The sequence below is a fragment of the Caenorhabditis remanei genome, chromosome II (assembly GCF_010183535.1).
Source record: "Caenorhabditis remanei strain PX506 chromosome II, whole genome shotgun sequence".
Lineage (NCBI taxonomy): Eukaryota > Metazoa > Nematoda > Chromadorea > Rhabditida > Rhabditidae > Caenorhabditis > Caenorhabditis remanei.
In genome coordinates this window covers 15767293-15787966 of record NC_071329.1, presented here as the reverse complement: position 1 = coordinate 15787966, position 20674 = coordinate 15767293, and the positions used below count along the sequence as shown (strand labels likewise).

Genomic DNA, 20674 nt, shown 5'->3' with positions numbered 1-20674 from the left:
AGCGCACCGCCGTTATTTCGGAGTCTCGTTGTATTTTTCCACACATTTTCAGAAATTATTTCAGCTTCTCGTTTTTCAATCTCTCATCAAGCAAACTAAATATTTTTTGTTCTTTCTCTCGTGAATGAGTGCTTAATTTTCATTTTTTCTGCTCCATTAAAAATTATTGTCCTGAAAAATTGACGAGAGAGTGCGCGGTACCGTTTTCATTAATTATTCTTATTTTTTACACTGAAATCGCAGTATTTTTAGGTTTTTTGACGTCGCAATGGATGAAACAAAGGGGTCCCATCCATCAGAATTGTGTAAAATTGAATTATCTATCGAATGAGCCAAAAAAAGTGAATTTTGATAAGAAATTTACTTTTTTGATCAGAAAAACCTTTTTTTCAGAAAAACGAGATTTTCAGCCATTTCAGCCAATATATATTTTTCTAAAAATTTGAACAGTTTCAGAGCATTCTCAAGTACATTATGTGCTATTTTCGCTTGAATCAGTTTTCTGCCAAAAAAGTTATTCTCATTTTCTGAAAATCGGGTTTTATGTATCAAAAAAGTCCATTTCTTAGCAAAATTAACGTTTTTTTGGCTCATTCGATAGAGAATTCAATTATACATAATTCTGATGGATGGGACCTTTTTTTCATCCACTGCGACGTCTAAAAACCTGAAAATACTGCATTCTCAGAGCAAAAAAATTAAAAATTGAATTAAATCGTGAAAAAATCGGCTTCACTTGTCTTGCAGTTCTTTTTCGCAGTCTGGGAGACAGTGTGCCGCTGAAAAAACTGTGACGCCTTCGCCCTTCTCCTCGTATTTCCGTTACTTCTCTCGTGTTATTATCCTCTTCTGATTCCCAAAAACCCCCCAAATTTCTCTTATTTCAGTTAAAAATGGGCTCTCTCACGACATGGACTCCAGTGAAGAACGTCGGACTCAACCTCACAGTCAGCACGAGTTATGACGTGTGTGATGCACAGGAGACACCTCCAGGTAAGGCGCGAAAATCGAAGAATCACGAAAATTGGGAATTGGAAGCATTTCGCGGCGTTTTTCGGTGGCAATTTCAACAAAAAACTTGCTTTTGGCGCCGGTTTTATCATTTTTATTAATTTTTAGTATATTTTCTACTGGAAAAAACGATTCGTAAATTAACACCGGCGACAGAAGCTAGTTGAGCTTGCTGTTCTTGCAACGACGATCGAAAAATTCAGCTTTCAGTGACTATATGCAAACGTGAGCGCAACAAAATGCTTCGTTCGAAAATTAGGGCTGAAGCTATTTTTATTGTTTTTTCTCGTTTAATCCCGTTTAGCGGGCCTGTTTTCAGGATAAATTTCCGGTAAACTGGAACTTTTTCAAACATTTTGTAACGCTCAAATCGTCGGCACTTCGGGTCGCTTCATTTCGTGTTAGTTGGATAAACATGAACTGCGAGTACTTTTCCGAAAACTTGCTTCTGTCGCCGGTTTTTATTTCCGAACTGGCGTCAAACTTCGCTTTTTTTAAAGTAAAAATGAATGATAACTATAAAAACGGCTCCGCGACATTTCGCGACTGCGACGATTCGCTACTGCGACATTTTGCCACTACACCGTATTTTCACGAACATATTTGAAAACAATCATTCTTATACAGTAGCGATCATAGGTGAGTACACCTGCATACTTTCATATGTATCTCAGCTGAAATAAGACCGTTTTGCACAAACTTTTTTTCAAAGATAGCTGAAACATTCAGCAATACGAAAATCAGTTTTTTGAAATAGTTCTAATTCTGATTTTTTTGATAATCGATTTTTCCTGATCGTGATATGAAAATTCGAAAAAAAAACTTTTTATTTTTCTCTTGGAGTTATTGAGTTTTTAATGTCAAAATGTTGGAAAACACTCAAATGAACAAAAAATTATGTTAAATCGGCATTCTACTTTCTGAGCATCGTGCCACAGCTCCAGAAGTCAAAAGTGGCGCCCTCGGGAAAACTTTCATAACTCATCAAAAAATTGTCCAAATTAGTCGAAAAATGTACCAAAAGATGTGACTTGAGCTTTTCTACAAACGAACATCAAAAAGTTACATTTTTAGAAAAAATAATTTTTCTAATTTTTTTCACTCAAAAATTATTTTATTCCCATTTTTTTCCTAATTTTCGATATTTTCTGCCTACAAAACAAAGAAAGAATGCAGAAATGTGTTTGATTATGTGTGAAAAAACACTTCGTATCCAGTTTGTGAGAGGTATGTTCGTTTTGTAGCCAGAAAATATCGAAAATTAGGAAAAAAATGGGAATAAAAAATTGTTGAGTGAAAAAAATTAGAAAAATTATTTTTTCTAAAAATGTAACTTTTTAATGTTCGTTTGTAGAAAAGCTCAAGACACATCTTTTGGTACACTTTTCGACTAATTTGGACAATTTTTTGATGAGTTATGAAAGTTTTCCCGAGGGCGCCACTTTTGACTTCTGGAGCTGTGGCACGATGGTCAGAATCTAGAATGCCAATTCAACATAATTTTTTGTTTATTTGAGTGTTTTCCAACATTTTGACATTAAAAACTCAATAACTCCAAGAGAAAAATAAAAAGTTTTTTTTCGAATTTTCAAATCACGATCAGGAAAAATCGATTATCAAAAAAAAATCAGAATTAGAACTATTTCAAAAAACTGATTTTCGTATTGCTGAATGTTTCAGCTATCTTTGAAAAAAAAGTTTGTGCAAAACGGTCTTATTTCAGCTGAGATACATATGAAAGTATTCAGGTGTACTCACCTATGATCGCTACTGTATATAAAACGCATGTGGAGTCTGTCCATCTGTCCCAATGTCCGCAAATTTTGAGAAATGAGAAAGAAAGGCGGCCGGGCCCAAAACCGAACTTGCGCTCTTTGGGCAGCGACCACCGCCTTGGACCATTCGGCCACGCGGACACTTCCGGGAAAAGGCGGCCAGGTGAATGAGGAGAGGCCAGCCGGATGAAGCGCCGAAGGCGCGGCAGCCAGGCTGGTTGAATATAAGAAAAAGTTATCTGATCCATTTTTTGGCAAAACTAGATTGAACTATTGCTAGTTTTATGGTTGCGAAACGTCGTAGTTACGAAATGTCGCAGTCGCGAAATGAACAGTTGTGAAACCTATTATTAGCTTGGCACAATTCTTACAACTGCGCCCCACCGCAAACGAGAGAGTATCCGCGAGAAACACAGAGTTTTTTTTCGCGCCGACACAGATTTTTACAGTTTTTGACCAATTTTCGCATTTTTTTCAAAGTATTTTTTGTAAATTGTTATGAAAAAATGCGAGAATAGGTCAAAAACTGTGAAAATCTGTGTCGGCGCTAGAAAAAAAACTCTGCGTCTCTCGACGATACTCCCTCGTTTGCGGTGGAGCGCAGTTGTAAGAAAAATGCTCAGCTAAAAATCTCTGGAATCTCACAAAAATCAACAGAAATGCTCATATTATCTCAATCTTTTACAGATCCTCAACAGCCACCGACGGTCGTCACTGTTCAAGATATGATTCCCTTCCCACTCCCATATTCCGCTCCACCTGCTTTATACATGTATTCTGTCTTCGATTTCCCAGCGCCAGAACTCTCCACACCTCCGGAAACGACGCGCAAAAGAACATCAGACGCCGTCGATTCCGATTCGAAACGAATGAAGACAGAGGCGGAGGGAACGGATTCAGATTGTTGGCTGGATGTAGAAATATACCCTTCAGAAGATTCTTTCACGGAAAATATGCAGATGGTGGAGGTACCAGAAGAAGTGAATCAACCAGAAGATCCGATTGATCTAGTGGATCATCTGGTATCAAATCAGGAACCGTCGACGTCTTCAGAAGTGCCGGCCAGGCGAAGATCCAAACGACTTGAAAGGATTCCTACCAAAATCCCAGCATCTTTCACGAGGAAACCGAGGGCTCCATGTGTTCAACCGGTCAGGGCGCAACCAAGAAATCGATACGGAAAGATCAATGTGCACCGAGATTCGAGATTATGGTTTGCAAAGTCATCAATTGTGTGTGTTTCTCGACGAAACGGTGTAGCGGAAGCAGCAAGAAGAGTCTTCAAATACATTGAGGATGAGGTTAAGGTGAGGATACAATGCGCGTCATAAAGAAAGGACACCCCTAAATTTTGATGTTCTGAAAAATCCTGAAAAGTTATCAAAAATCGGTGTGTGCAGTTCGATTCAGCGACCCTAAAAACCCTTGGAGACAACCGATCGTTTGGATTGAGCAACTTTGAGCAGCTATGTGCTCAAAAGTCTCTTTTGAGGCCGCGTCATAAACATAGGACATCCCCAAAAATCAGTACTTTTCGCCTCTTTTTTCTAGAAAATGTGGAATTTTTTGATCGGAAGTTGCTTAAAATGCTCTAATTAGTCCTAGAAAACTTGTTCGAATTTAGAGCACTTCAAGCAATTTTCGATCAAAAAATTCCACATTTTCTAGGAAAAAGAGTCGAAAAGTACTGATTTTGGGGGGTGTCCTATCTTCATGACGCGGCCTCAAAAGTGACTTTTGAGCACAGAGCTGCTCAAAGTTGCTCAATCCAAACGATCGGTTGTCTCGTAGGGTTTTAAGGGTCGCTGAATCGAACTGCACTCACCGATTTTTGATAACTTTTTAGGATTTTCCAGTACGACAAATTTTAGGGGGTGTCCTATCTTTATGGCGCACACTGTAGAGACAATTTGGAAGGTTTTAAAAAAAAATTTTGTTTTAGGAGTCAAATTGCAACGCGTACATGGTCCCACTGGAAGAAACGGCTCCAATGACATCGGACTTCCGTGGTCTTAGCGAGCGACTAGATGAAATGGTTCTCGCGGATCCCATCGAATTGAAGGATGTCTCTGCCTCGACCCACGATTACCCAGATAAGATCAGTTTCACTGGTGCACCACTGTTAGATCCATTGACTACTAGCAGTCATGAAGTGCTGGAAGCTGCCAAACGTCGTCGGAATACAAATGAGAATCATGTGTTCCAAAAGTTTGATAAAACGAAGAACAAATACTTTTTCGATGATTGTAACCAGAAAGTTGTTCCAAAAGAATTGGAATTTTTCGAAAGGTTCCGAGGAGAGGAGCCGGCTCCTGCTCCAGGATATCTCCCTGTTCCAATTTACCAAGTGGACAGTTTGGAGCAAATGCCCAGAGTTCTCGACGTGCTCTCCACTACAAGTATGAGTGTTGTTCGTGGACTCGGCGACGTAATTGGACTGAATCCGGATGATTTCTTGATTGAAACACTCGCTAAAGTCAAACATGATTATGATTTGATATGTCTGCGACAGATTCCTCAGAAGGCGACCACCAACTATTGGTGTATCCCAAAGAAAGGAAAGAAGGGGGCGATGCCTCGCGGCTGGGCTTGCTACGACGCTCATCACACGAAGAAACTCGCTGATTTCAGTGGATACTATGAGAAGATTCAGGAGTTGGTGAGAGAAGGTGAGGATACCAGTCTTACAACTGCGCCCCACCGCAAACGGGAGAGTATTGGCGAGAGACGCAGAGTTTGACAGTTTTTGACCTATTCCCGCATTTTTTCATAAAAATTTACAAAAATACTTTGAAAAAACGCTAGAATATGTCAAAAACTGTGAAAATCTGCGTCTCTCCCGGATACTCTCTCGTTTGCGGTGGGGCGCAGTTGTAAGACATGTGTTCTCAATTTATTCTCTATTTCAGCAATCTCGCAAATCGAGACCAATCCGGAGGACGTCGACAAAATCACTGAAGAATTGGCAACCAAGATGAAAGACTCAAGTATGCCATTAGACGGGATCACTGGAATCGCTAAGGATGCAACAATGAGCGCATTTGGTACAAATATGGATTTGACCGATGCGAAGACTTGGCCAAGACAAGCAGAGGTTAGTAATACTATTAGCACTGCATTTTTATTAGAACTGCGCTCCACCGCAAACGAGAGAGTATCGGTAAGAGACACAGAGTTTTATCTCACGCTGACACGGATTTTCACAATTTTTGACCTATTCTCGCTATTTTTCATAAGAATTTACAAAAAAATGATATGAAAAAACGCGAGAATATGTCAAAAACTGAGAATCTGTGTCGGTGCGAGAAAAAACTCTGCGTCTCTCCTTCCGATACTCTCTCGTTTGCGGTGGGGCGCAGTTGTAAGAAGGGCTGTGCCGAGCTATTAGCTTGGCATAGATCTTACAACTGCGCTCCTCCGAAATGCACTTGAAAAATGTCTCTTTTTCTCTGAGTCTCTCAATTTCGCACACAATTTCCTTGAGTTTCAGTAGAGCACGGTTGTAAGAAGCGTGTCGTGCTAATAATACTTTCATTTTCAATATTGAATATTCCAAATTTTCAGAATGTGACTCGCTTCCCCGACGCCTTCCGTCCAGATGGGTGCGGAACACTACTGAATTACGCTGGAGAGATGATAGCTGGCCTCAACAAGCCACAAATGTACTTGAAACTCCCAGGAGGACGTACCATTGGCCATCTCGAGAACAACTGTCTGGCCTCTCTGAACTATAACACTGGACCAGGAGACTGTATTTGGTACGGTATCCCAATGGAGTATGCCGCCCAAGTTCAGAAGATTGTTGCGAAAAGGATGAAATCGCAGAAGATGCTAATCGAGGGATTCTGGGGATGCGAAGCGGAAATCATCGCCGCCGGAATTCCACTTCAGAAATTCATCCAGAAGCCAGGAGACCTCGTTTACGTTGGAATTGGAACCTACCATTGGGTACAGTCGAGTGGTTTCACGACGAATCTCTCCTGGAATTTGGCCACGCCCACTTACATTCAATTGGCTGTCGCTGCCGCCTGTCATGATTATTATTTGGCCAACAAATACCCGTCGCTCATGCCAATTGAGGTTATCGCGTGGAATATGGTGATGCAGAGAGCTGAAATGGATGAGAAGATGAAGCAACTAGTGAAATCCATTCTGATGCGGTTAGTAATGGAAAAATCTGATTTTAGAATTAAGAAAGAACATCAGGCGTGTTCAGGCAGATTCCTGTAGTGCAAGGTGTTTTTTTGACGAAAATCCCCGAAAGATAACAGGTTTTGATCGGAAATAGCTCAAACTCAACAAAAATTCTGCTTTTTTAGGATGAAACAGGAAAAATATGAAACTTGAAGCGGAAAAACGCAAAAATTTCCTGAAAAATCGACGGTTTTTGAGTGATTTTGGTTTAAAAAATTGTGCAAAAATCACTGAAAATCAACTTTTTGCAATCATCGGTACAACAAGATTTTGATTAAAAATACCAAAAATATGGCGATTTTTAACAGAAAATTATCAAAAATTGCACATTTCTGTCTCAGAATCAGTTTTTGAGTATTTTTAGAAGAAAAAACATGGGAAAAATGTTGACTTTTGAAGTTTCTGTGGTAAAAAAAAGGATTCCTGCTGGAGGAAAATTTATTTACAAGCTACCGAATTGCGAAAATGTCGTTTTTTCCGACTTATTTTACATGAAAAAATGAAAAAAAGAAAAGTTCTCCACTTTTCCCGAGTTTCTCCACTTTTCCCGAAAACTTCAAAAATTAACATTTTTCGCGGTTTTTAAGTTGTTTTTTTTCAAAAAATACTCAAAAAAAAAACTGATTTTAAAACAGAAATGTGCAATTTTTGACGATTTTCTGTTAAAAATCGCCCTTTTTGGATGTTTTTAATTAAAACCTTGTTTTAACGATTTTCGTCTTTTTTTCTGAAATCTCTGTTAAAAACTTTTTTGACTGCAAAAAGTTGATTTTTAGTGATTTTTGCACAATTTTTAAATTGAAATCACTCAAGAATCGTCTTTTTCTCAGTAATTTTTTAAGTTTTTCCGCTCCAAGGTCCATATTTATCCTGATTCTCTCCAAAAAAGCAGAATTTTTGTAGAGTTTAAACTATTTTCGATCAAAAACTGTTATTTTTTGGAATTTTTGTAAAATATGAAGAACATTCTTTATTTCCAGATCTCTCGCCAACTGCCAATTCGAAATCGATTACTTCTCGAAAAAACCCAAAATCTTCACCCCAAAAGATGCTAAAAATGGCGACGTCAATATGGCGTCAGTCGAACGGTGCAATCATTGCCGTCAAGTACTCTTCAACAATATTCCCGTCGTTCTTATCAAGGAACAGATTCCTCCAAAAAAAGGAAAACCAGCAAAATATATTGAGAATGATGGAACTGGAACGACCGTCGTGCCACTGGTATTCTGCTTTGGATGTTGTGCGAAGTAAGTGGTTTTTGAAGTCGGAATTCAAAAACTGACATCTGGATTCTTGATTCCAAGTTTTTGTTTCGGAAAACTAGTCCCTCGGCTGATTTTTAGCGGTTTTCATGGTTTTTGGCTCTAATAACGTGTTTTTTCATTGGAAAAAGTGGTTTTTCTGCAAAAAAGACGTTTTTAGAGCCAAAAACCATTAAAACCGATATAAACCAGTCGGGGACTAGTTTTCCGAAAATCCGATTTTCTAGGCCACCATGTGAAAAGTTAGGCCACGGCCATATTTTGCATTTTTTTGCACTTTTCCAGTCCGAAATGAAAGAAAGTCGTCAAAATCGGGTTCAGGGACTAGTTTTCGGGAAAATTGGATTTCTAGGCCACCAAATGGAAAAGTTAGGCCATGGGGGGTTTTTTTTTAGGTGTTTTGGGGTTTTTGGGCTAAAATACTCGTTTTGGGCTTAAAAATATGACTTCAGTCCTCTTTTAATCCCATAATTTCAGAATGAGATTCCGACATGTCACCGTCTATCAGCGATACTCACTCGACACCCTCGCATCTCTCTTCGATGGATTCCACGTGTCGAGAGATGTTCCATCGGCTCCAGATGTCCCATCGACGTCGACCGCCTTCGATGATCCGTACGATTCGGAAGATGATGACGATTACGACCCAAATGCTCCATCCACTTCGACTGCTCATTTGCATCGACGCAAGAGATATCACTGATTGTCTCTTTTAATAATTGAATATCGATATGTTTTATAATTATAATTGCCCCCACCCCCAATTGCCTAATTAATTATCTCTTATTTAATTACCTTTCCATGTATCATAGTTTTATCCGGAATTCTTCTCCTTGCCCCGAACCCTAATTCCCGTATTTCTGTGCCATGTCAATTGACTTTGAGCCCCTCTAGTTATCTGAAACATATTCGATTCTCCTGCTATCTTCCCCCCGAAATTAGAGAATTTCTAATGCACCCCTTAATATGAAACCATCACCGAAAGTTGTATTGTTTTATCCTTTTTATTCCCCAGAATATAGCTTTATATGTCCCTTGTTGAGCCATTTTAGAATACGCGAGCTCGTGTCACCTGACACTTTTTCTTCTGACTTCTAAAGATTTGAGATACAATTTTCAATTCACTTTTATAGTTTCTTCAGGTACATCTTGTGACGTCAACTTTTCAGAACATTCGGAACAAATCGTCTGTCTGTGTGTCCGGATGTCCAGATGTCCGCCCATCTCCAAAACCTCAAAACTTCCCCCCTGAAAACCCCAAAAGAAAACCGAATGTTCTGACATTTTGCATTCCCTATTATTATCATTTCCCTTCCTTGTTTATTCCCTCCGCTCTAATTATAATGTACAATTTTTCTCGTTCTGCTTCACAAAATACTATTATTTTCCCCTTCACACTTCTCTTCACTGAAATTTGTTTATGCGGGGGAATGTCAGCGTGAGTAATGATATGGAGAGATTTGGTTGAAAACGGGAAAGTTTTTGAAAGTTTTCGAATGATGTCAGATGGATATAAGTGGACATCTGGACGTAGTCAGACACACAGACAGACACAAAAATCATAACTTTTTCAGATTTTCCAGACAAAGTTTATCATAGTCAAGGAGTCGTTGGGATCGAAATAAAATCAGTTTTGAAAATGAGAATTTTTTCAATAAAAAATGTGCTCCGTTTTCAGATTTTTTCAGACAAAGCGGTTGGTTTTTCAAAAATTTCCGATTTATAATCAAAAAAAAATGCTTAGAACGATTTTTTATAGGTTTCAAAGGTTTTTGAGGAATCTATTAGCTCGACACAGTTCCGACAACTGCGCTCCACCGAAATCCATTTGAAAAATGTCTCTTTTTCTCTGAGTCTCTCAATTTCGCACACTATTTTCTTTGGTTTAGCTAGAGCGCGGTTGTAAGAAGTGTGACGTATTAATAAATTTTTGGAAAAAACTTGTAGTGAAAAAAGCTCAAAAATATTCAAATCTTGTATTAAAGATGTTTTGATTTTGAAATTTCGTGATTAAAAACCTTAATATTTGGGTTTTTTTCAAATTCAAGATTCTCTAGTTGTGGCATTTTTTCATGCTCCAAAGTGTCCCAGTTTCTCGGTTTTGGAATGCCCAAATTTCAGAATATTCGAGTTTCGAGCACGGAGTATACTTACTGACATATTATATTCAAATAACAAAACTTTTATAAAAAATTTCACAAATGTATCAGTTTGGAGACAACCGGATACTCAGGACCCAAAAATTGTGATTTACCCACACATTTATCACAGTCCCGAGTAAAGCGGCCGCGTTCTCGGCCGTGTAGCTCAGCCGGTTGCGACGTTGTACCCATGCGCGTTCGGTCACGGGTTCGAGACCCACAGAGCAATCACATTTTTTTGTTTTCAGTTCTCACCTCTTTTACTAGCACGGCACGCGTCTTACAGCCGCGCTCTAGCGAAACCAAAGAAAATAGTGAGCTAAATTGAGAGACTCAGAGAAAAAAAGACATTTTTCAAGGGAATTTCGGTGGAGCGCAGTTGTAAGAAAAAAAACACCAAACTACAAATATTCTAACTCTCCCAACCTTCTCTAATAAAGTTAATGCGCATAAATCTCCTTGACGTCACAAAATGCAAAAAAAAAAAGAAAAAGAAAACAAGAGATTACGGGGTTTCCGAATACACACGAATAAATAAAAAACTTATAAATAATTCTGAAGACGACATCCATTTCGTAAATTAAAATACATTTTTTATCTCGTTGTGTATACTTTGATCTCTACTAGCCTGCTATATCAAAAACTTTGTATCACTATTATTCGTTAGCGAAAATCTGAAAATCAGAAGCGAAGGCTTCTTACGTCGTATCAGGTGTCACGAGATTCTGTTTTTGTATTCAATGTATTTTGTATTTTGATGACTTTAGTCACCTATTCTCATATCTGGAACAAAAATTGATAGAAATATAAAAAAAGGAGAAAAAAAGGGAAAAACCGATTCCCCCTTAGCTAGGGGGAGATTTTTGTTCTCCCATAAAAATTCTTATTTTTCCTTACTTATTTATTCGCTTCGCCGATTTTCGTGACGTTTTATTATTTAGAGATTTATTGAGCAAGGAGAGAGTTCCCATGGAAATTCGAGAAATATTTATTTTTTCGTATTAGCTCAGCACAGTTCTTACAACTGCGCTCCACTGAAATGCCCTTAAAAACTGTCTATTTTTCTCTGAGTCTCTCAATTTCGCATACAATTTTCTTTGATATCGGTAGAGCGCGGTTGGAAGAAGCGTGCCGTGATAATAAAGTGACCTCGTTATTCTGAAATGGCTCAAAGCAGGAAATAAGTTGTGACGCCATTTTCGTGGTACGATATAACGATGGCCGAGTTGACGGATCCTAGGCCACTACTATCCCTTTCCAAACCGAATTAGTAATAAGAATATAACAATTTTGGTCACTGTAATATTTTTGTCAGTGTAATTTGGTCAGTGTAACTTTTTCTGAATTTTATTTCGGTTAGTCTGCTTTTCAAAAGTTCAATGCCAATGATTGTAATCCATAATTTTCATCACCAGACTAGACGATGACTTTTTTGGAATTTTAATGAAATGAGCACAAGTTTTGTCTCTCTTTGTCTCTCAAAGCAGTCTGAAAAACACAGGGATTTCAAATTTTCGTCTTGGGTGGTCCGAGGATAATCAAAAACATCAAATTTTTTGTGTGTTGGAGGTTTGTGAGACTAGAAAATTCTAGTTAGGTCATCTGGGGATTGGTGTATAATGCGATTATATGAGGAGCTAGGCTTCCTGCCAAGTTTCTGGCTCGCCGTGATAAATGAGAGTGCTCTTAAAAACATAAACTTTCAGATGCCACCAGTAATCGAAACTAGATTTTCATTTTGGTAGTTGCCAACTTTTTGGTACGGGCACCCTCGACAGAGATATAAACCATAAATTTGAGCGGTCCCTATCACGGCGCCCTTCTTACATTCGCGCTCTACTGAAACCGAAGAAAATTGTGTGCGAAATTGAGAGACTCAGAGAAAAAGAGACATTTTTCAAAGGGATTTCGGTGGAGCGCGCTTGTACGAACTGTGCCGTGCTAATAACGTCCTGAAACTTTTCAAACTTCACCTTGACAGAGTCGGCACAGTTCTTACAACTGCGCTCCACCGAAATACCCTTGAAAAATGTCTCTTTCTCTCTGAGTCTCTCAATTTTGCACACAATTTTCATTGATTTCGGTAGAGCGCGGTTGTAAGAACTGTGCCGAGATATTAGAACCAACTGAAATTTTGTCTCAATCATTTCGACACTTCTTGACGTCCCTTCACAGATTCTTGATCATCCAAAACTACACTTTTTGAACGAAAATCCTCCTCCTTTTGTGCTCTTTAAATCAGTGACTTATCCGAATTATCACCGTGTTCGCATGACTTGACATTTCCTTCCAGACGAGTGACTATCAAAAATCTCATCTTTTTTATAATAAACTGAGAACTTTGCTCTTGTTTCACCCCTAGAGAGCTAGAGAGGCATATGACTTCAAAGGGGGCGTGGCTCAGAAGAAGCAAACCTTGAGGGGGGGGGGGCGGGGCCTAACTCCACTATAAATGAAGGAGCAGATATCATGAATCCAGTCTTGGAAAGGTATCTTTCCATAACCCTGTGATATCCCTTTGTCCCCAGACTTGCAACGGGCCTGTCCGGTCTGGTCGGCCATTGAATTTTTCAATTTTTTCGCAAAAATGTCGAATTTTCGAGTATGATTTTAAATACAAAGGCGTACATAGGATATTTGGCCATTTTTGATAAAAATTTCGGGCCGACGGGCCGACCCTGGCCGGGCCGAGATTTCGCAGTCCATCAAAAAATCTACTGGCCAGGAGATCAACTCTTCCTACATACGCCTTTCCCGTGTATTCATAAATCTGCACGAGATTTTTTGAAAAGCTAAGGAATTAATTTTGTACGATTACTCATAATATTAGGAGGATTTACTATACTAGCTCAAAAACTAAAACGGGATTTATCCAGAACATTCGACGCTTCGGAGAAAGGCCCCTATGTATTCAACTTTTCTGAATTCGTGACACCCTCCCATTATTCTTAGAATTTTCGGAAAAGACAAAACTTTTTTCGACTAAAAAAGTACAGCCCGCGAAATTGCACATGATCGAACACAACATTTCGAAAAGAGTCTATCTGTACTTTTTGAAAAATTACGGACTATTAAGATATCATTTGAAATGTCACAGACACATGAATTGAAACTTTTTTGGTCTTGAACTTTTTTTGGTTCAAATTTCGAAATTTTTAATTCGAGGGACTTTAAGGAAGTTTGAATATTTCCGCCTGATGGTAAACTTGATGCCACAGTGTCAGAAAATGCCCATCAGTTATAATTTTCAGCATGTACAGTAATCCAGACTAGATCTTCATTTTCCTAGTTGACAACTTTTTGATTGCTCTGCCAACTTTTGAGATATGCGTCCTTAAAATAATGTAGGGAAGATAAGATCGGTTCTGTATTTGAGATCCCGTCATGTCTTCCGTTTTTAATCATTTTTTTTCAATATTAAATTTACCCATGTTTTGTAGATCAAATCTAGCTCTTAATTTTCGAAGTTGACAATTTTTTGATAGCTCCGCCCACTTTTGAGGTATGCGCCTTTAAAGACAGACGGTGCAGAGAAAAGATAGGTCTTTATCTTTAAAGGCGCATATCTCAAAAGTGGGCGGGGCTATCAAAAAGTTGTCAACTACAAAAATAAAGCTCTTGTTTTGCTCTATAACATATCTAAAAATTGAAAATCTGGAGCCGCATGACACCTCCTAGAAACCGGAGTTTTTAGAATACAGGACATACTGTAGTTAGTTACATTGCTCTCCCCATATCCAGCCCACCCATAAACTTTTCAAAATCTTTTTGTTTTCTCATTCATCCTAGTCTCTCCACGTCACTTCATCCCCAATAATCTGGCTTCTCCATGCTCTTCTCTCCCCCCAAAACAAAAAAATCTAACCCAGCCCGCCACCTTTTCCCTCAAAAAACCTATTATTATGAAACAAAAAGACAATAAACTTTTATGTTATTGTCACTTGCCAATCACCTGACATCTCGAGGAGCTCCCACGGAAGGAGCCCACGGAAAAGGGGCGTGGTCTGGGATGGGGTTCAAAAAGACTAAAAAGGGGGGCGGAGTCTGAAAAAGCGAAATCGCATAAAAGGGGATGAGGATTATGAAAAGTGAAAGGAAAGATTTTCTATTTTGAGATTTTTTTTCTAACCTTCGGAAATTTTGATTCGAGTCGTGTGACTCCAGAATCCATTGGCGTCATTCTCCCATTATTTTATTTTTTGAAAACTCCAAAAATTCAATTTCCGGGAGTTAAATGGATTCATCATTTCCGTGTCGACTTTTTCATTTTAAATTCAAAGTTTAATCCGGGAAAAAGGGGAGGGGGGCGCAACCTATTTTGGGGACTTTTTGATTAAATTTTTCGTTATACTTGCCTTTTGATGAAATCTTGGAAAATAGAAGGAGAGCGGGGAAATGGAGTAACGAAGAGAAGAAATATAAAATCGGAAAGGGGAAATGGGATATAATAAATTGTGGCAAGGGGCAGCAGATAGAAAAAAGATTTCTTTTTGGACTCTTTTCATATCCGCCGTGTGTTTTTGATGAATGACTCTTTTTGAGCCGGAATAAGACTCCAGACTCCAGTCACTCTAATAGAAAGGCACCCTGAATTCTTACTACATTTAGGTCTATACAAGATACATTTCATGTGAATAGGTTTTTACCATACTTGCGATATTTCGGCCCGGCCCTATAGCCCGCAAAGTTCTAAATTCAATTTTTTCGAATTTCCTTCAAGAAAAGTCAAATTTTCGACTATGAATCAGAATTAGAAGAAATTCTGAAAAATCGTCGAAAATGTTCACACTTTTTGATGAAAAATTGAAAAAATTTCAAAAAAATGTTGAAAACAATTGGTCCTTTTTATAAAGCAGGGCCATCGAACCGGTCAAAATTTTGAAGCACATTCGAAAATTCAATTTTTTGCAACAAATTCTACATTTTTAATGGTAAAAATTTTCAAATCGGCTCGGCTCTCACCTGCCCTTGTTATTTATTTACCTCCAAAAATCTGCTGACCACGAGAAAAAGCCGTGAGAAATAGAAACATGTGTTGCACCTGATCTTGTTGAAAGTTTAGAGAGTCAGCAGTTAGTTTCTGAATATATTCAGCCTTGACTTAGTTTCAAGGCTGAATAGTGACCAACACAACGTCACGAGGGAGACTCGAACAGCTATTTTCATCTCTGAGATATTGACAAAGTCATTTCTCTCTCAAATCGTCCCATTTCAGTGCAAAATAGAGTGATTTTTGAGCTGTCGTCTCGGAATGATCATAACTTTTTAGGGAGTGCTCGTACAAAAAAGTTGTCAACTACAAAAATGAAGATATACCATTGTTCTGTATGGTTCATACATAATTTAACCTGTGGGACACTAAATTTTAGCATTACACCCTCTCAAAGTTGGTCATTTTCCACTAAATACAGCCAAAGTTGATAACCTTTTGAGCGATACGGTAGCTATAGATCTTTGAAGTTACGGTATTTGGAGAGGCTACTTACTGATTTTCCCTAAATCAATTGAGGGTTGTCTCAAACAGAAAACTGGTCAACTGCAAAAATGTAGTGCTAGAAATTTTTAGTGAGGCTTGGATTTTCAGAATTTTCAGATCGAGATTTCTAGCCAATGAGAAGAACTTTGCAAATTCTGACAACGCCATTCAATTCAGCATATTCGTAAGTATATGTGTGCCAAGTTTCATCAAATTCCCAACCGGTGTATGAAAAAGGTTCACTTGTAAGCAGACTGTGACCCCAATTCATGTATCTTATATCTCAATCAATCAATTTTTCTTAATTTCCAAACTCCGGCCAATCCGAAATATGTACCTTCAACAAAAATCAAAGTCTAGTTTTCTTTCTAATTCAGCCCATTTCAAATATCTCGACAGGTGCAAACTCATGTGAATCAGCCCCTAGATACCTTTATGTGGGTTCATTAGTCCACTCATCAACTTTTTTTCTCACGCCAAGAAAGGTATGGAGGTGTGGGAACTTTACTGGTCAATTTCCAAAAGTTCAGCTCGGATTATATATTTCTAAAATTACTCCATCTAATACACGTAAGCAATATGTATATAGATCACACGATTTTTCTTCGCCCCGTGAACTTTGACTAAATCTTTCTGTTTTCTCTTCTCTTAATCCAAATCCCGTCAGAGTCTCAGAGTTTTATACAAGGATTAATTACAGAGGTTGAAAATGACGACCGACAACTCGACTGACTTAAAAAAAAAGATGGCGGAGCAGGATAAGTTGAATGATTTCGCCGAGAGAACTTATCACAAACTCGCCCAAGTTCGTCATACGGTAAACGATAGAGATATGGATAGTGATTTCTGAAAAATAACATTATTTTCCAGATCATGATCGACATGATCCCAATGAAGAGCCCCACCAAACCAGCGCCAATCAAGAAGGTCGTCAAACCAAAATCTCCAGGAATCAAGTCACCAACCGAAAAGTCTCCACTCGAGAAAGTCACCTCTCCAACCACCAAAACAAACAAGAAAAACGCCAAAAAATACGCTCCATTGATGGCGAAAATCATCAAGGACGTGAAGTCGGACGGATTCAGTTTTTGATCATTTTGAGGCTCGAAGCAATTTTCGCTTCAATTTTTAATATGCTTCATTTACCCACCCAATTGTTATTATTTATTGATACTCTTACTATTAGCACGGCACGCTTCTCACAAGCGCGCTCTACCGAACCAAAGAAAATGGAGAATTTCGGTGGAGCGCCGTTGTAAGAACTGTGCCGAGCTTATACCAGATCTCGTCGGAAATACAAAACACTTTTCTCTACGAAATTTGAATACGCATACTTGTCAACTCCCTTCTAAAAAAGAACAGATAAAAATTTTTTTTTGACATTTTGTTTTTCAAATTTTCGATTTTTCGCGAAAAAATTGAAAAATTGAAAAATTGAATTTTGGTGCCAATTATCCGGGGCTTCGGGCCGTCCTTGAAAAGTATGTAAATAAGTAATTCGAATCGAAATTCCACTCCAAATAACCCTGACCTCGTAGATGTCTGTCATGTGTTGTCCAATTTCAGACTTTAAATTCGAAATAAATTTTTAACGTAAAGATTACATACTTACTGAATGTAACAAAAATTCCAGACATCCGGACTTAGTGACACACAGCTGGACATACTAGCACGGGGTCTGGGAGTGAGCGAAAACTTTAGCGCGAAGCTCAAAATAAATTTTTATTTAAAAAATTTAATCATATTTTAATGGAGTTGATCTTGAAAAGACGCGCGACGGTCACAAAACTGACCGAAAATGAGGGAAAACTGTCATACATCGGCTCAAATGCCACAGTAAAAGGTGGAATTGAAAAAATTAAAATTTGAATTTCGCTCCAAGTGAAGTAGAGCGCGATTAATTACAGTACTCATCCCCAACCCCCGTGTACTAGTGATACCTGGATGTCAATATTCCAATTTTGGGGTGCCTTTGGCGCGTTTTTGATCTACTGTTATGCCCCGTGAGTCACTATAGATCACTTTGTGCTCCTTACGCAACCCTTCTCTAGAACTTTCCATGTATTGACGTAGCTCCTGTGTGCCACTGATAATAACTACTATTTAACCGTTGCTCCCGACCATTCGTGGTCGGTTCCCTTATCATGTTTTAGGAGATGATGATGTTTCTATGAATAAATATCACACATTCGAACCGCTACACCGAAGGCCGCAGAAGCCTTCCATTACACTACAAATTGACTGAAAATCCCGTATTACCGACCTGTCTGGCGCGCCCCTTCTTTTACTATGTTTTATCATACGTAAGACAGAGAGTGGAACATCATGAAAAGCTGCTTAAAATCACCTGAAAATTACCTGAAAAATCGAAAAAAGTGACCTTTTTCTAGCTTAAAATCCTTTTATTCAATCTAGGGTGCCTTTGGCGCGTTTTTTGTTAAGCAAGTAAACAACGCCACAGGATTAACCCCGACAAGACCCTTATAATTATCCCACAACCTCAAAAAATATTCCCCTATATCTTCTCAAAGTATAACCATAGCTCTTCGTCTTGTAAAATAAAAATAACATAACACAGTTGCAAATAAATACTTTTATTATCTAAATTTTAAAAAACAAATTGAGGAAATACAATTATTTAAGAGTTAAAATCAGAAAAGCTCGTTTTTTGAAACAAAATTCGGTAAACTTTTTTTGGAAACAAAACGCATTATTCAATATATATAACCTCGATACCTCCTCTTCTTCAAGAAAATTGTGTGCAAGGATTCGACAGTTCAGGAGCTATTAATTTTCGTCCATACCGTATCATGAAATATTCTTCAATTGTGATATACTCTCTCATTGAACGATAATAAAACCGGGCTTCTCGTGCGCTGCAAAATACAAAAAATAACTAAGTAATACGGCACAACAAACTTACTTGAAGCGCTCCACAATTATACTTTGTCCCATCGTGGGCATTCTCGATTAAGAAAACGGCGGAATGATTTCGGCATGACAAAAACAAGGTAGTTTTGAACATCTGAAATAAACGAATTTCTAGTCAAATCAATAGTTCAATTTTGTTACTTACGTTTACTGGAATACATACTAAATAAGATAGATAGAGTTAGAATTTTAGAAAAATCATAAGAAACAAGAGACGACTCTAACACGAAGAGTCTTGGAATGAATGAATGAAGGGGGAAAGAGAGGAGAGAAGGGGTATGGCGTATTCAAGGTCAACTGATGTTTGTATAGAACAATGGTTTTACCTTCGCGCAGAGGGTGCATCTTTTATTATTTGTTGACTTAATTGCCATGTTCTTATGGCCATTTGACCACTATTAGTGACATATGTACAGTACTGGTCATTAAAAATGCCATAAAGTTTCTTGAGGTTAAGATTATCGGTAAATAAGTTTTTCAGTTAAGAATCCAAAATCCTCTTTATCCAGTACGCTTCTTTGGTGGAGCACTTCATACTTTTTTTAATCAAAAAAACTTTGAAATAAATTATTGGTAATTTCGGAAGTATAACTTTTGAAAAAGGGCCGTTCCTTGAAAAGGGCTTCTCGGCGTGAAGATTTGCCTTATATTTCAAAATTTTTCATGTTCACGGCGAGATAATTTTACTTTGAAATAAAAGGCAAATCTTCACGGCGAGAGGCCCTATTTTGACACTTTGAGGCCTCATAACTCGTTTTAGACAAATTTTCGGACCTGGCTCCAAGAGACTTTTCTCTTTTCTACAAAATTCTGAGTCGATTCATATAAAAATCTCAATTTTTGGAATACCGCTGTCTCCCTTTAAATTTGAAATAAATGTTATCGTTAAAAATTGATCAGGGGTCTTAACATAGTAGATAGCAGGCATAGTTATTAAGATTAATCTTCGTACGTATTAATCTTCGTACGTATTATCCTGATGTCGCCAATTTACGTAGGCACAAATATTACATTCGGTGCGCTTTAAAGAATACGTCTAATCAACGTTCACAATTCATTGGAAATCGTACACTAAATTGCTGGAATGAACTTCCTGAACATGTTTTCCCCGTTAAAATTTCTTCCCGGTGTTTTAAATCTAATATTGCCAAACTAAATCTTACTAAATATCTTACCCTCAATGCCCATACCTCTAATTCTGTGACCCGGTCTAATTAAAATCTCACTTAACTCCTTTTCTGAATGTAATGTGTCAGTGACTTGTTCCTTCGTTTCAAATAAATAAATTAAAAGCGATTCAGACATCCAGACTGACTGACACACACATGGACATAATGGTGATACATGCGCGACTTGGATTTACAATTGTTCCTCGGCAGGTGATATTTTTGAACATTATCCATATTTGTTTGTAATCTTCGATTGACAATCTCATCTCGAAAATTTCACAGCTTCAGAATCTCTCGGAGACTTCTGAATTTTATATATTCTTGTGAAACAAACCTAGAGCTACATTTTTCAAATTGACAGTTTGTGTCTAGCTCCACCCACTTTTGATATCTGCGCCTTTAAAGATGATAGCTTCGAGGCGAGAGGGAGAGAGTGTGCAGGAGCAATCTTCAAAGGCGCATATCTCAAAAATAATATTCTTGACATTCTCTACTTTTTGCTAGTTAACAACGTTTTGTTAGCTCCGCCCACTTTTGAGATATGACGACTCATCGTAAAACAGTTTATTCTGGTAAAAAAAAATGAATTTCGTTTGAAAAAAATTTAAAATTAAAATGAAAAGAATTACTAAAAAAGCCCTGAAAAATGGGTCACCTGGATTCTGAAATTTCAAACTTCGATCTCTGATTATTCCATGTTTCACCGCTCATATGC

At 38.0% G+C, this 20674-nt stretch overlaps 2 protein-coding genes across 2 annotated transcripts; both read left to right on the top strand.

The window, feature by feature from the left end:
• Nucleotides 1–893: 893 nt before the first annotated feature.
• On the top strand, nt 894–8945 carry GCK72_007216 (uncharacterized protein; the record flags this gene model as incomplete). The annotated part of the gene is made up of 7 exons (XM_053726044.1): nt 894–993; nt 3474–4093; nt 4729–5455; nt 5696–5880; nt 6351–6946; nt 7961–8227; nt 8720–8945. 7 exons carry the CDS (start codon nt 894–896, stop codon nt 8943–8945), a joined length of 2721 nt encoding a protein of 906 aa, XP_053590238.1.
• Nucleotides 8946–16568: 7623 nt separating this feature from the next.
• Nucleotides 16569–16951, top strand: GCK72_007215 (uncharacterized protein; the record flags this gene model as incomplete). Its single annotated transcript, XM_003103757.2, has 2 exons — nt 16569–16676; nt 16730–16951. 2 exons carry the CDS (start codon nt 16569–16571, stop codon nt 16949–16951), a joined length of 330 nt encoding a protein of 109 aa, XP_003103805.1.
• Between the last annotated feature and the right edge of the window lie 3723 nt (nt 16952–20674).